Source organism: Typha latifolia, chromosome 2, assembly GCF_019914945.1.
Source record: "Typha latifolia isolate L0001 chromosome 2, TyphaL0001v2, whole genome shotgun sequence".
Lineage (NCBI taxonomy): Eukaryota > Viridiplantae > Streptophyta > Magnoliopsida > Poales > Typhaceae > Typha > Typha latifolia.
The window spans coordinates 1134206-1149339 of record NC_133087.1 but is presented as its reverse complement, the minus strand read 5'-3'; the positions used below and the strand labels follow the sequence as shown (position 1 = coordinate 1149339).

At 37.3% G+C, this 15134-nt stretch overlaps 2 protein-coding genes across 2 annotated transcripts; one reads left to right on the top strand and one right to left on the bottom strand.

Moving 5' to 3' along the window:
* Nucleotides 1-2684: 2684 nt before the first annotated feature.
* On the top strand, nucleotides 2685-5364 carry LOC140781001 (jasmonate-induced oxygenase 2-like). Its single transcript, XM_073126748.1, has 3 exons — nucleotides 2685-3313; nucleotides 3407-3743; nucleotides 4979-5364. The coding sequence occupies exons 1-3, from the start codon at nucleotides 2784-2786 to the stop codon at nucleotides 5225-5227; spliced, it is 1116 nt and encodes a 371-aa protein (XP_072982849.1). The 5' UTR covers nucleotides 2685-2783; the 3' UTR covers nucleotides 5228-5364.
* A 1567-nt stretch (nucleotides 5365-6931) lies between these two features.
* On the bottom strand, nucleotides 6932-14884 carry LOC140781539 (PHD finger protein ALFIN-LIKE 2-like). Its single transcript, XM_073127551.1, has 5 exons — nucleotides 14158-14884; nucleotides 14047-14079; nucleotides 13701-13923; nucleotides 7611-7731; nucleotides 6932-7536 (listed from the first exon to the last, which is right to left on the bottom strand). The coding sequence occupies exons 1-5, from the start codon at nucleotides 14255-14257 to the stop codon at nucleotides 7285-7287; spliced, it is 729 nt and encodes a 242-aa protein (XP_072983652.1). The 5' UTR covers nucleotides 14258-14884; the 3' UTR covers nucleotides 6932-7284.
* Between the last annotated feature and the right edge of the window lie 250 nt (nucleotides 14885-15134).

Genomic DNA, 15134 nt, shown 5'->3' with positions numbered 1-15134 from the left:
TTCTCTTTTTTGGATTTGGAGGCTTGTTCTTGGTAGGGATTAATGTGTATAGGTTTTAGAAAGTGGATCGTCGCCTAACTCGGAGAAGATTTACCTCTAATGTCGTGGGCTTTCGAGGAGTTTAAAATGTCTAATTAGAACTATTTGAGTAAGGACATATACGCTTAGCATCAAGATGAATAAACTACGTAGACTCATAATTTGATTTATTTATAATTTAATTATTTTTATAAGAATGAACATATTTTATAACTTATGTATAGTGAAATCTAGCTCTTGTGCCGAATCTATGATTAGATATGAGAAGTGCTATAAATAAATATTTTATAAATTGATGTAACAACCACTTTTTTGGAATCACAATCAAATTATTTCCTTTAGAAAGTCACAGACCACCTCCTGATAACTCAATTCCATGACACAGAGGAGTAACAAGTGGTCTTGTAGTGTGAAATTTATTGATAAACTAAAAATTTTAAAAAGATATCGCACAAAAAGAAGATTTTTTTTTAAAAAGAAAACAGTAATTAAGTCACTATACTATCATAGTACGAAACAAAAATGTCATTTAAAGCATAAAATCTTTACCTACATAAATGGAGTCAAAAATATCTAAAATTGGAGTCGCCGTGAATCGCTTAAGGTAATGATTAGGTACCTAATAAAAGAAATCCACCGAGTCCTGTCGGTAGTGATCGCCTACGTGGGGGAAGAGAGAAGTATTATTTCCGTATTCCAACACTCCCACTTTGCCAAAACCGATCAAATACGAGACGAGTGCGTCCGTACAAGAGCAAATTGGATGGCACTATACAAATCTTCCAAAGAAAATAATGGATCATCTCTTTGTCACACAGTGCATATCTAAGAAAAGACTATATATATATATATATATATATATATATATATATATATATATATATATCTCAGTTTCTTTTTTAAAAAAATTTATTTCGGCAGGTTGTTCTTCAGTGGGATTATGACTCCTAATCTTAATGTAAACGTTTGAAAAGAGTGAGAATATCATCGCCAAACTATTGATACACAGGATCTACAGCTTTTAGACTTAATTGCCAAGATTGAGCAAGAACTTAAATTTAGCCCATCATTCCAATCAAATCAATTGATTGTGAATTTGATGTAGCAACCACAACCACAGTATCATATCCTGTCATCACAAAGTCAGAATATCATAATGTAAAAGATTAAAACTGTCTTCTCTAATAGCTAAAATATTGTATAGTAGTTGATGGTATAAGAAATATTTTTTGGGTTTTTGTTTTGTGAGAAATGGATTTGAGACGAGTGGTTGAAGCATCGATCTCATTCCAGATTAACACATAAATTTGAGACAGGAAGTATATTTCCATTTCTGGACCATGTTGAAATTAAATGATCCCCATTCCCCCCACCCAACCAACGTTTGATTGGGTCTGGAAGTACTCCTGCACCTACCTTGCTCTCATTAATTTCCCAGCCAACTGGGCATGTGCATCTCGATCCGTGCAATTATGGCAATGTTTATTATTTTGATGTCACCTAGAAACGAAATATGAGCCCAATAGACCTAACCTACTCATGAAAACGATATAACTAATTCCCCCACATGATCAAATGAACATAATTAATATTGCAAATGAGAGAGAGAGAGAGAGAGAGAGAGAGAGAGAGAGAGAGAGAGAGAGAGAGAGAGAGAGAGAGAGAGATGAGATGATGAGGGTTACTGCTCTTTACGACGACATGAGCTCGGAAAGGCCACTATATAAAGTACAGTTATAGGGGGATTAATGACTAATGACGTAATCTAATTATGTTGAAACTCGCTCCTCGGATATATATATATTTAAGATATAATCAATAATAAAGGACCTACCGTTACTTTAATTATGTTCCAAGTTAGGAGTTATTTTTATTATATATTTTTGTATTAGATAACTTTGGAATGATTTTTTAATAAGCAAAATTATATAAAGGTAGGGAGATCACGGAATAGTGAGGAGAAGGAAAGGAAAAATAAAATGAAAAGAAAGAGGAGTTACTGATTTATACTCCATCAAACAGAGTGGACCCTAATTACTAGGAAATGAAATGCATGCAGAGGTAGAGTATTTACAAACACTGAGGTGATGGATGACAAAGTTGATCAATATTATCCATTGCATGATATTCCAAGAAATCTAGAAGTTTAGAGATAAAGTTAAGTAATAAATGCAGATGAATTTCTACTTGGACAAAATTTTCCCACGGGGTGCAAAGAATCAACGAACGGCCTCTAACTAAATATTTCCTGACCGACTGTGCTCCACGTGAAAGGAAGAAATTAAGGAGATCTATCTAGGAAGGAGATCTATCTAGGAAGTATAGCTAGCCAAATAATTAAAGTTCAGAAAAAGAGAGCAGTAATCTTTACTTGATGACGGAAATCCTCCAATGGCAGTCTCCATCCTCCTTAACTTCAGTGTCCACTTCGTCAGCGCGTGCATGTCGGCCTTTGTCTCTCTCCCTCATGTGGCCAAATATATCTCCTTCCAGTCAACAGCTAAATGCCACAGCTCAGCTAGCACACAATGCAGCCATTCCATTTCCCCACTCTTATCACGTTTAATTAGCCTCCACGTCGCTTTCTTCCACTGCAGTACACCACCCATCTCTCCATTGCATTCTTATCCTCCTCCTCCTTCTCCTCCTCCCCTCTCTCTCTCTCGTTATCTTTTCCTTCTCCTGCTATATATATCTATATCTATATCTATATCTATATAAATATATATACATATGCGATATATATGTATATATATGCCATATATATTTATGTATACCAACCAAAAGTTAAGGCCCATATGGATTGCCTCCAAGACTGGCCGGAGCCGGTCGTGCGCGTCCAATCCTTATCCGAGACCTGCGAGGGAACAATCCCGGTGAGGTACATAAAGCCGTCGACGGAGCGTCCCGCGCTTGGAAATTGCGGAGGGGGTGACGTTAACATACCGGTGATCGACCTGTCGGTCGGGGGCGAGGAGACGGTGAAGGCGGTGTCGGAGGTGTGCCGGGAGTGGGGCTTTTTCCAGGTGATCAACCACGGGGTATGTCCGGAGCTGATGCGGCGGGCGCGGGAGGTGTGGCGAGAATTCTTCCACCAGCCTATGGAGGTGAAGCAACGGTACGCCAACTCCCCGAAGACGTACGAGGGGTACGGCAGCCGCCTCGGGATCGAGAAGGGCGCCATCCTCGACTGGGGGGACTACTACTTCCTCCACGTCCTCCCCAAGTCCCTCAAGAGCCACAACAAGTGGCCCGCTCTCCCTCCGTCCTTGAGGTACATTTTTGGTATCTCTCCAATTAGAAGGTTTGTATAACTGATGAATCGAGAAGAAGGATATTAATTCTGATCATGCTATGCTATGTATAGGGCGACCACAGATGAGTACAGCCAGGAAGTGATAAAGATGTGCGGGAGAGTGATGAAGGTGCTATCTCTAGGCCTCGGACTGGAGCCTGGATGCCTGCAGGACGCGTTCGGCGGCAACGGCGACGACATCGGCGCGTGCATGAGGGTGAATTTTTACCCCAAATGCCCGCGGCCGGACCTCACGCTAGGCCTCTCCTCGCATTCGGACCCCGGCGGCATGACGGTGCTTCTCCCCGACGACCACGTTAAGGGGCTACAAGTCCGGAAGGGCGACGGCTGGGTGACGGTCCAGCCGGTGCCCGACGCCTTCATCATCAACGTGGGCGATCAAATTCAGGTGATTAATTAATAATATTGCTTCATCTAATAGAATATTTCATTATTTGTTCTCCTCTTCATCTTCACTTGATAATAGTTAGAACACTAGTAAAAAGTACAAGTATTAGCATGTGATAAGTTGTTATTAGAGTATATATATATATATAATTAAAATAGAGCCGACCAACTATTTCTTGTCATGGCCAAGGGAGATGCTCTTTAGGACCCCATCTAGACCAGGTAGGCGATGTAGGGACTAGTGAAAAGGCCCCAACTGTAAGGAGAGGATCAAGGATCAACTATATAAGAACTGTATCTAGGAAGAGGACACATCCAGCTACGATCACAATGTTTCCCCTGACCCTATCATTGGTTACCAAATATAAGTTTAGATAAGCACAGCCAATCACGAACTGCCAAATATCAGGTCCAGCAGCAAATACCTTACAGCTCTCTCGACACGACGTATTGGGGCTGCGCGTTTATTGGAGCTATCAACCATAGAGTCATCGTAAGTTTCCAGGCGACCTCATATTATTATAACTTAAATCCGCAGTAGGGATTATACCACGTAAATACGTAATCTGAGAATTTATTCTCTTTCGCAACTTCTTCTTCTCGTGCATGAAATAATACACTCCGAGATATTCAAATATCAAAGAGTTAAGAGATTAAATAAGCTCGAGGAGCATTAATGGCCGCGGAGGACTCACTGTAAGAGAGGAGAATTTAGCTTAAAAAATACTTGTGAGTCTCACGTTGTGGATAACGGGATAAAACAAAGATAAAGTGATCATCTTAAACCACAATAAAATTATGGATCGATGTTTGGTGGGGATTCCATTTACCTCAAAATCACGTGGTGATTTGTCCTTTTTCATGTATTCGGCACGGCATCACCCACTTGGCCACTAAATAATATATCATGTCAATTCCTTTCTGCTTGGCTAGATATCCTATCAATCGTGTGGCTAATTTTGTTGGGTTAATTTGTACAACAGAGGGATATATATATACAATCCCGATAACTTCTGTTGATTCGATAGTTAGGATAAGCTATAAATTAGTGCAGTTATTTTGATAAGGACTAAGTCATTGAGCCGTATCTAGCTTGCCAGGTGTTTACTAATCGATGAACGGAGGAGGAGGAGGAGGAGTAGTTTATGTTGCATTAGTTACTTAGATAAGATAAGATGAAGTAGTTAAGGAGTTGTTTAATTAATTAGAGTAGCTAATTGATGGTATCATGATCAGGTGTTAAGCAATGCAACGTATAAGAGTGTGGAGCATCGTGTGATGGTGAATGCTGCGGACGAACGCCTCTCGATGGCCTTCTTCTATAACCCGAGAAGTGACTTGCCGTTAGGGCCGCTACCGCAGATGGTGACGCCCGACCGTCCGGCGATCTACCAGCCGATGACCTTCGACGAGTACCGCCTCTACATCCGGAAGAAGGGACCTCGGGGAAAATCTCAGGTTGACTCATTGAAGGTCGGGAGATGATGATTTTTTTTTAATAATAATAATAATTATTATTATTATTATCTCCTTTTCTCTCTCCTCTCGGAGTAATTGTATCTAATTATTTTTCCAATAGTATATTATAACTGTAAGTAGTAAGAGTATTCTGGTTCTAATTATTTGTCCCAACTCACTAATGGGCAAGTTTTCATCATATACCCTTCGAAGAGAGATTGTTGACAGTCAACAATAATAATAAAAAATGACAATTATTATATTTTGTAATTAAAAAATAAAATATGATAACAAGTTATAGATGTACTTAATTTCATATTTTAAAAAGTACATATAAAAAATTAAAATTTAAAAAATATTAAAATATAAAATGGAAGAAGTATGGTTCACCGCTTAGACGAAAATTTTGAAAGGAGTTAGCACATGTGCTAAATGTGTGGCATGAAGGAATCTTCCATGTTGATGTGGTCATTTTCAAATGGTTATAGTATTGTCGGACCCCCCCAAAGCATACGTCATCCATGACGAGATGTGAATGTAAGATAGGCGATCGCCGTCCGATGAAGATCCAACGGTTAAAAAGTGGTGTGATTTTTATATACATCTCTGTCAAGCTGTCTCTATCTAAAGCGCGAAAGAGTTGAATAAATGGAGGAGTCCTGTTCCCACGGGAATGTGGATGGGTCTGAGATCAAAAGAGACGAATAGATTTTAGCGGATCGATTTCGGAATCCGAGACGCTCGTCGCGATCATGCACCTGCGAGCATGTCAGATAAATTTATGAGCATCTTTTGTCTCTAGCACTGTTTCGTACCGAATAGGTAATTGTTTATCAATTAATTTAATAAAGATACGAACGACTAAAATTTTTAAGGATATAATGAAAATATAATAAATTTAAATGATTTAACCGATTTAATAGGTAATTATTATTATAAATAAATATATTATCTTGCATATTAATTTTTTAATAATTATATTATCTTAATAACTTATCGAGTAAAAGACATATATATATATATATATATATATGTCCTTAACTATAAGTAATGTATATATATCATAATAAGGGTATTGATATCTTTTTATAATTAACTTGATGAAAGTTTAATTAAATTTTATATATTTAAATATTTTACATATATCTCTCGTTAGTTTAAAATTAATTTAAATTAAATTTAATAATAGATACATACAGATAGAGAATTATATTTAAATTAAAGTCTATCTCCAAATAATCAAATTTAAATAGTTTAATATTAAAAAAAATCTTATAATTAAGACTAAATTATATCTATCATAATCATATATAAGAGAGAGAAATCTTAACAAAAAAAATAACTTGTAATCAAATCTTAGTCAACCGGATATAAAAAGGTATTGAAGTATTTGCCTTGTCTTAATTGATCTCTTGGTTTAGATGATTGTGTTAATTGATTCTGAGTTAGATTAGTACGTACAAAAGTTTTAAAAAAATAAAACAGTGGAATGGAAAAGTAGACAAATAAACACGAAAGAGAAAGTGGCACGGAAGTGGCACGGTCATTGCAATTAAAGGCGAAAGCGTCTACAACCAATATTCTATAAAATTCCTGACTAAATCGAAACTAGACAATAGAGATGCTAGTCAAAGAGAAGCTATAAATCTAGATGGATGGCTGAATAATCCATAACCTGTTGCAATTGGGGTCATACAATACAGCAGCAGCCCAAATTAAATACTCCAGGCATTGGAATGAACTAAATCATTGATACAAATATGGAGAAATAGTTTTTTTCGACTGACTTGGTCAGAGACAAGTTTAAACAATACACCTCCAAAAGAAAAGAAGAAAAAAAAGGACAAGGCTTTACCTATAATTTAGTCCAAAATAAAGCATGGGAGATACACATCGAAAAAAAAAAAACTAGTCCTCTTGAAGCTGAAATATGGATCACAGAATTTTCCTGCGCAACACTACAAGTCAACTTTGAAGACAAAACATTAAGAGGCAAACAGCCACCACCTATCTGCTACAGTTAATAGATCAAGAGCAAAGCCTCAGCAAGGCCCATCAGTCTCCCCTAAAAGCTTCTGATTTCCCTACGGCCTTCCTTTCTTTGAACTGCAGCTTGGGCACTTGTATTGCTTTATGCTTTCAGCTTTTGCAGGAGTTATCTTCACGCATTTTCCATGGAACCACCTTTCACATACATCACACCCAATCCAAAACTCATCTGCATTGTAGTTGCCACCACATGTTCCACAAAGGGTTTCACTGTGCTCATCATCATCTTCGCCGAACCCTTCATCAGCTGCCTTTGAATTGTTTTTTATCTGCCCGTCACTTGATCTCTGGACAAAAGAATGAAAGGAAAATGTGTCATGCTAAGCTCATGGAGGACTTATTAAAGCATTTGATTTGTCACCTTAGTTGACAGTTTAGATTTACTTCCACTATCTACGCCTGGCTTGTCTTTTGGTTGCCTTCTATCCGCTACCACCTCAAAAACAGTAGGAAGTTCATTGATCATGCTGAACAAACGTTTCCTGTTGGTTTGAAAAAGTTAATGCATAAACAGTTGCAAAATAAGAATAATAACAAAGCTCATTTTATATTCGAATTTGCATGTGCAGCATATGCCAATATATACTGCCAAGTGCCAACCTGTGATGACGAACTATAGGCTAATAGTACATATGGGCTCTGAACTATCAGAAATGTTTTCACCAAAAATTTGAAATGAATTAATAGAAGCTCATTAGGTCAAATATCAATATCTACTTGTAAAATATTTGTCAGACTTGGTAGGTTGAATTGATGATGTAAGACAGGTCTGTGAGTGTTAAATAATATAATTGAGGAAACAGACCAGGGTCTACACAGGTGATCTTTCTACTCTAAAATCCAACAACTTGTACTATATTCATGATTGCCTCAGGAACTCTAAAATCCAACAACTTGTACAATATTGCAGAAGCAAGCAGGAATTGCCAAATCATCACTCAGTCATGGCGCAGAAACTGTTCTATTCAGCCTAACCAGAATGTGCCACAACAGAAAGCCCCTAACATTAATGGGGACAACAATGTGATGAAGTGCTATAAAGATCTTAAAGGATATCTATGATTACCTCAGGACTTACAATTAATTGTTTTGATCAGCTATCCTGTCCTAAAACATTAACATACCCACTTAGTCTAAACGAGTAGAGTTACATTTACTCATTTCCTAGTAGCACAAATCATCTCCCTCCCTCCCTCTAATAAAGTAACAAATTTATTTAACTTATACAGTATAGGACAAAAGCCATACAGGCATTGTGTCATTCGTAGACAAAGCCATCAACTCAATTGACATGATATAAATAATTATCAGTCCCAAAGTTTGTTTTCATCTAAATTCTGCATTAAGCCTGTGTGAGCTTCGATGGCTCCAAATTGGTTAGCAAACCCCCCGAAAAAAAAAAAACCCACCAATTAAAGTTCAAGTAATTCCATTTTCCAATCAAAATCCTACTTTACCTTGCAGATAATTGATTCAAACAAGTATATTAATGTTCTTATTTTCCTGTCTGATGCCCTGCCTTGCTTGGTTAAGGGTTTGAACCCCTCATGACTGCTTTCAAAAACTGCCCACCAAGTGATGGACAACATGACAGTTTAGACACTACAAGCTGTATGAGTGAAGTAAAGGTTTAAGTGCCAAGCAATCAGACTTCTAGTATGCAGATGCAAATAGTGCTTTCCCTGGCTGACTTACCTAGTAAGAAAGAACTAAAAAGTAATGAAGAAAAGTAATTCCATGATAGGGAACTGATATATCGATAATATAAAAAATTCAAGCATGAAAGAGCACTTCAAGGAACAATGGTCAAGTTATAATCATATTAGAACCATCAGCCTTCATCAATACATAAAGAATACTTGTGTGAAACATGATAGGCATTTATAAATCTCGACCTGGTATAACAGGCCTTGGATTAAAGACAGTTAATTCAGATGTTGAAAGCTAGTCATCATAATGTGCAAAATTGGTAGCATTCTGATGCCCCTGTGCCCCTATTAAGCATCACGGATTAGCATGCCCACATGCCAAATAGACTAACAGGCTTGAAAATTGTGTGAGACAACATACAGAATTGATATTCCCAATATAGGTCCGCAATATGATAATTGCATGAAAATCGAAACAGGGCTGGAATGGCTGGTTTCAAAATAAGAGATTGTTATCATATCAGTATAGGACTTAAGTGGAACATGCTGATACATGGACCACCATGGTCAGCGCCCAAAAGGCCAAAATAAAGAAGAAAAATAAATGGTATCAGAGCGTCACAAACACAACAGGAGCACAAGATCGACTGCAGGTCATCATGAAATACAAGAACTAAAGGTTAGTGACACTAATAGAAGCTAAACACACAAAGGTTGTTTATATGTTTTTTCTTTTTCTTTTTGTTTATATGTTGTTGAAAAAGGGAAGGCACAAAATTACCTAGAAAACTTGAGACATGTCAACAATCTATTCTGATCAGGGGAAAGCATATTTCTCTTTGTCAGTTCATGAAACAAAAAAGAATTGTCAGCTTTCAATATCACTCATGAATTGAATTGCAATAATCACAGAATCCATAAGCTTGTCACAGTGAACTCTTTAAGGAGACTAACCTAACCAACCCTGTCCCTAACCAGCCCTATCCGTGTGAATTATCTAGAATCAATAATTCTCTGTAACATTAACATTTCTTGTCACCAGTTTTCCTGCCTCAATAGCATCTTCTCATTTACAACAAGCACCAAGATAGAAATATTCAGAGAAGAAGAATATCCGTTCACTTTTGATGCCAAATAGTCAAGTCTGGTTAGGCACTTAGGCCTATGGTAGTAAACTTAGGAAAATTTGAAGCCTTAAAAGTTCATGATAATGATTGTCCAATTATCAGAATTTCAAGTGAAACTATTTATATAGGAAAATTGCAAACAATTGTAATGAGAAGCTTTCCTATCTGTCTCTGACCACCAACTGGTTGAACCTTATCTTAGATTTAAAAAGTTAAGGATAGGGTTGGTGCATCTTGTAAATATTACATGATCCTTCATGTTTGGAACTCTTTCCAATCAAAAAAATAATTTCACAAGGAATATATCATGTAAAGGTTGGAAAAAAAAATCCTAATTAAAGCCTTTGGCACCTGAATATTTTGTGTCCTTTTTTACCACTAAATAACAAGAAGAAATGAGCCAGTATGAACTGTTCAAGTCAAACAAGCATGTTGGCGAAGTAATTCCAAGCCAAGTAGTCAGTACTGCTAATGAGAAGGATGTAATGGACTAAAGATTGCCTTATTGCAGGTTTGCAACAAGACTTGTCCCAATAACTATACTCACGTTTTGTCAAACTATGACTGTCAAACTACGAGCATCAAACTAGAACGCGTATGGCCATAGGCATGTGCAAGTTTGTCACTTTGTCAGGGGTACTGGTCAACACTCAATAACCCTCATAAGGTCATCCCCATGCTGCTGCTGGTTAATGTTAGCACAGTATGAACTGAAAGGAATGGAATGGCAAGGCTAACCATATAATAGGCCACGATATAAAAGAAAAGTACATAAACCAAGGATTAGCATGTCAATATAGGAAGTAGTATCAATCTTTCTAGCTGAAGTAATATAAGATCATTCAACATACAAATCAGTATGGTAAACAACACCAGGAAATATTAGGTTGATCAAGTATATCAATGTAGTGAATTCAATTCTAGGAACAGTCATACTTGTTCTACAGTTCCTAACAAAGAAATCGTATAAATGCACATACCACCAAATTAGCAAAATTGCCTCTTCCTATACTCTATATATGTTCTGTTAACAGTTAAAACATTATATTTCACTAGCACAAGTTAAGCATAACGAGAAGTAGAGACAAAGCAACAGTAATAGGTAAAGGAAAAGTAAGTATCCTGGACACTGAAAGTGGTGAACAGTACTTTGCACAAGATCTTACGATCAACAAGTAAAACACCATATAATTGCATTAGAAGATGCTACTCATATGCTTATCGGCATAGAGACTTGAACTCAGCATAATAACTCATGCTGAAACTTGTCTCCCTCAAGGTATGCATTGAGAAGATAGTTAACTAATTCCCACTCCCAAAATTGCCGAAACTTAGAAATTCCAACTTGCTTAGATTTACTTCTCAAACACCACAGATTATTGGATCTTCTTAGGAATACCTAATATATTCGTAGTTGTTCCAGGATGTAGTTACCTATCTCCTGCATCCTCCTCTTAGGGGGTTTGCCCATTTAAAAATTATCATTTTCCTTGCATCGATTGTTGCCCATTGCAGCACTAATTCTTCAGGTTTAATAACATAGACCACAATTCAAATAAGGTCCTTCTAATGATACTTATGTAAGTTCTCAGACTCAATAAAATATGGGAACAAAGTGAGATATTTCTAGTGCACTCTCCTGTAAATCAGTTCATGGACACATACTGAACCAGTGACTAAAACTTCATTATCCTAATCACTTTTTGGAAGGGTAAAATAGAAACTGCAAACAACCACTTAATAATGTAACATAAGTCATATAAGTTACAAACACTTATCTAGTCACTCATGATCTAACTGGAAAAAGATTGTAGCCTACATTTAGGAAAAGCTATATAACCAAGTTTCATGACCGATAAGAACTATCACTTAACACAATACAATGCACCTCTTCCCAAAAGACTGAAAGGACCGCATACTCCTTTTTCCAATTAAATTCTAATTAATTTTTTAAGGCAGTAAAACAAACTTCCTTGAACTAGGTTTGCAACTTTGTTGAAAGGATAATTACCTTTTAAGAGAATGTCAATAAATGCTTGATTGATTTTAACAACTATATAATTATAGAACTAAAGGAAAAGGAGGAACTGTAAGAATTTTTTTCTTCTATATTGCGATCACTCTAATTAATCTCCCTCCTCTTGCTCATGAAATTGTAAATAGAATTTGTCAAGATTCACTTCCTAAGTGAGCAAAGGTGTCTATCCAAAGATATGTTATGCCAAAAAAATCTGAGTTTGAGGAACCAAAATGATGACATGAGGTGTAATCATAGTCCAATAATCAACAGCAATGAAACATAAGGTCATTGAAGCTTGTGATCTAAGATAACATTAGTCCTTTATCAGTAACTTCTAGATTTCCTAGAACAGGTAATGTAATCATAGACTGATGCTCTAGAAGAGGTTATACCCCATTAGAAAAGATATGCAACCAATTAATCGTAAAGGCATTCCTCTAACAACATTAAAAATGGTTAGAAAAATTCAACATCAAATAAACTTGGCTTATAAATGCATCTCCAGAATCTTCAATAAATAAACTTGACCTCCCATAAGGAAAACCGGGCATTATTTATATATATGATCCCAATTGGGGGAATCTTGCCCCTCCATAAAGCAGAACATGCCAATAACATTTCTAGCCAATAGAACATGACTCCTAATGAATAATAATTTTCTAAGCACCACGTACCACCTGAATTATACAATGTACCTCAACAGAAAAAACAACAAAGATATCCTCCTCATGTTTCACGTCCACACCAAACATTACATTCACCCCTACAGAGTACTATAAACATGGATATAGCCTAGACAAGAGAAAAGATACTACTTTAATTGAGGGGGGTCTTTGCCCCTAATATTCATTTAATCATCTCTCACCAAGATCCAACAACATGATCAGAAGCTTCTCATTATTGCACAAAATTTTCATTTGTTATCCGTCTACACATGCATTGAAGATCAGACATTCAACTTTCTAAAATTCCACTATCATTACCAAAATAAATTATGAGAACACTAAAACAAAGTGAAAAATTGATCAACAAAAAGTAATAACAGTATATCTACATGCTATAATTCAATGTTAAGAACTAAATCCTAAAAATTATCCCAAGAAGGATGAAGTCGCTAATCTTGTTAGTGACATTCACTTGTGTTGAAGTTCCTAACGAGTAACAACAAGCTAAAATGTGGTACGAAAATACAACTCCCAGTCAGAAATTTGAGAAAACCTATGGCCACAGTTCAACAACATAATTGCACACAAACTAACTCTTCCACATAATTTGTGAAGTAGATGTGACCAACCATAGGTTTTCCTTTTTGCATCAGATTTAGATTGTGTTGAAGAAAGTTTGTCCTTCTAGTAAACTGTATATACAATCTTGGCAATGTAATTTTGAAGAGCTAAAACCACCTCCTAATTACTTTGTTCCCCTAATCCATGAAAATTAAGAAGTTCTTCTACAATCTCAGCAAAATCTACATAGTCATCATGTTCTAATTCTCTTTGCATCAGTCGGTCATAATAAGTTAAAAACACAACAAGTCTAGCTTCAAACAGTTGACATTCTCTAATTAATTTAAAAAAACTACTGTACTTGATGAAGCAAACACATCAACAGAAAAATCTTGTGTAGAGAGGTACCAAACAAAAGAAGTCGGATACCTGTCGTTTCGGTTAAGTCGAGCCCCGAAATAGAATGCGACGGAGAGAAGCCACGAATCACTATGCACAGCCACCAGGGAGAGCCAATCCTTGCGGTTCATCCCATCCCTCGCGAAATTGATCCCGAGAGCCGGCTCTGGAAGCTCCGGCGGAACCTCCTCCGCCGGCAAGGTCACCTCCCACGACTCGTCCGGGTGGCCGTACAAGCAAAGATTTTCCTTCTCTGTTCCAACGCAATCCCAACCGAAAAAAAAAGGCCAAAATATCAGTTGTTAAAACACCATAAAGAACCAAAATGACTAACAATTCAAGGCATCAAGAAGCATATGAAGTCGGATCTGGAAACCTGGATCGCACTGCGCGTAAAACTCATCCACATCTGCCGTAGCGAAAGAGAGGAGGCATTAGAGAAGTCAGAAATGTCGCAAGCAAAAGAGAGGTAGGGTTTGGAGGAGACCGTGGGTTAGGGCTCGCGCGATGCCGGCACGACGGCTGCTGAAATCTTTGAAGATTTCCTCGACGGTGCGTGGAGTTGCGGCCATCGAACCCGCTTCCATGGCGAAGAAGACGAGATCGGAGGACGAGGAAGGAGAAGGAAGGAGTGATCCGCCGTTACGAAAGAAAGAATGAAGAAGACGGAGATGCAAATAGAAGAGAAACGCATGCAGCGTTGTGCTCGCGAGAGCGGAGCTTGAGATCGGTATAAGAAGGAAGGGGAACTAAAATTATTTGGAATCCGAAAGGGAAAATTAGTACGGTAATTTACTAAATTACCAATTGGTCTTTTTATCTTTGTAGACACCCATAATTGTACCCATAATTATTTGTTGCATTGCAACTGAATGAGATTGAGAGGGGCTTTTGCTTTCCTGGGTCTCATTTTGTTTCGGTGAGCGTAAGAGAATGGTTTATGGTACGCCAAGGTGCGGAATATACCAGATGTCCTTGTCAATCAAATGTTGGTGTTGTGTTGAACCTTTTCTCGGGTCCGGCGGGTCGGAGTCCCCTAGATGAATATCTAAAACGGAGCTCCGAATTGCGTACTGCTTCTTGCAAGGGCTGGTAGTTACGGTAGTATAATGGATGCCACATTGCCATCCGTCAGTCAAAACATTGTATAGCAATGTATTAGACCACTGGGAGAAAAATATTCATATGCAGCAACGAATTCATGTTGGAGATCATTCATCTGTCACATATTAATGCAAATAGAAGAGTGAGTGGTGCATCATATATGCAAATTGTCTCCTCTTTTGTATCTTTATCTTCATCTACCGTATTCAACTTTAGTGGTACTGCATTTCTTGAATTGAATGATGCAAAGCAAATGCTAGAGGAAGAGAAGGAAAATATGCGTGAATATGGTTGTTTACCATTTGATGAACACAGGAGGATTCCTCTGTAGACCCAGATCCTTGGTCAAGCTTCTCATAT

What these genes read in the sequence shown, in the direction of transcription:
- LOC140781001 (XM_073126748.1), top strand. Translation starts at nt 2,784, where the DNA reads ATGTATATATATGCCATATATATTTATGTATACCAACCAAAAGTTAAG. An exon ending in GCTCTCCCTCCGTCCTTGAG is followed by an intron (nt 3,314 to 3,406) that starts GTACATTTTTGG and finishes TGCTATGTATAG; the next exon opens with GGCGACCACAGATGAGTACA. An exon ending in ACGTGGGCGATCAAATTCAG is followed by an intron (nt 3,744 to 4,978) that starts GTGATTAATTAA and finishes TATCATGATCAG; the next exon opens with GTGTTAAGCAATGCAACGTA.
- LOC140781539 (XM_073127551.1), bottom strand. Translation starts at nt 14,257, where the DNA reads ATGGAAGCGGGTTCGATGGCCGCAACTCCACGCACCGTCGAGGAAATC. An exon ending in CGCGCGAGCCCTAACCCACG is followed by an intron (nt 14,080 to 14,157) that starts GTCTCCTCCAAA and finishes TCGCTACGGCAG; the next exon opens with ATGTGGATGAGTTTTACGCG. An exon ending in TTACGCGCAGTGCGATCCAG is followed by an intron (nt 13,924 to 14,046) that starts GTTTCCAGATCC and finishes GCGTTGGAACAG; the next exon opens with AGAAGGAAAATCTTTGCTTG.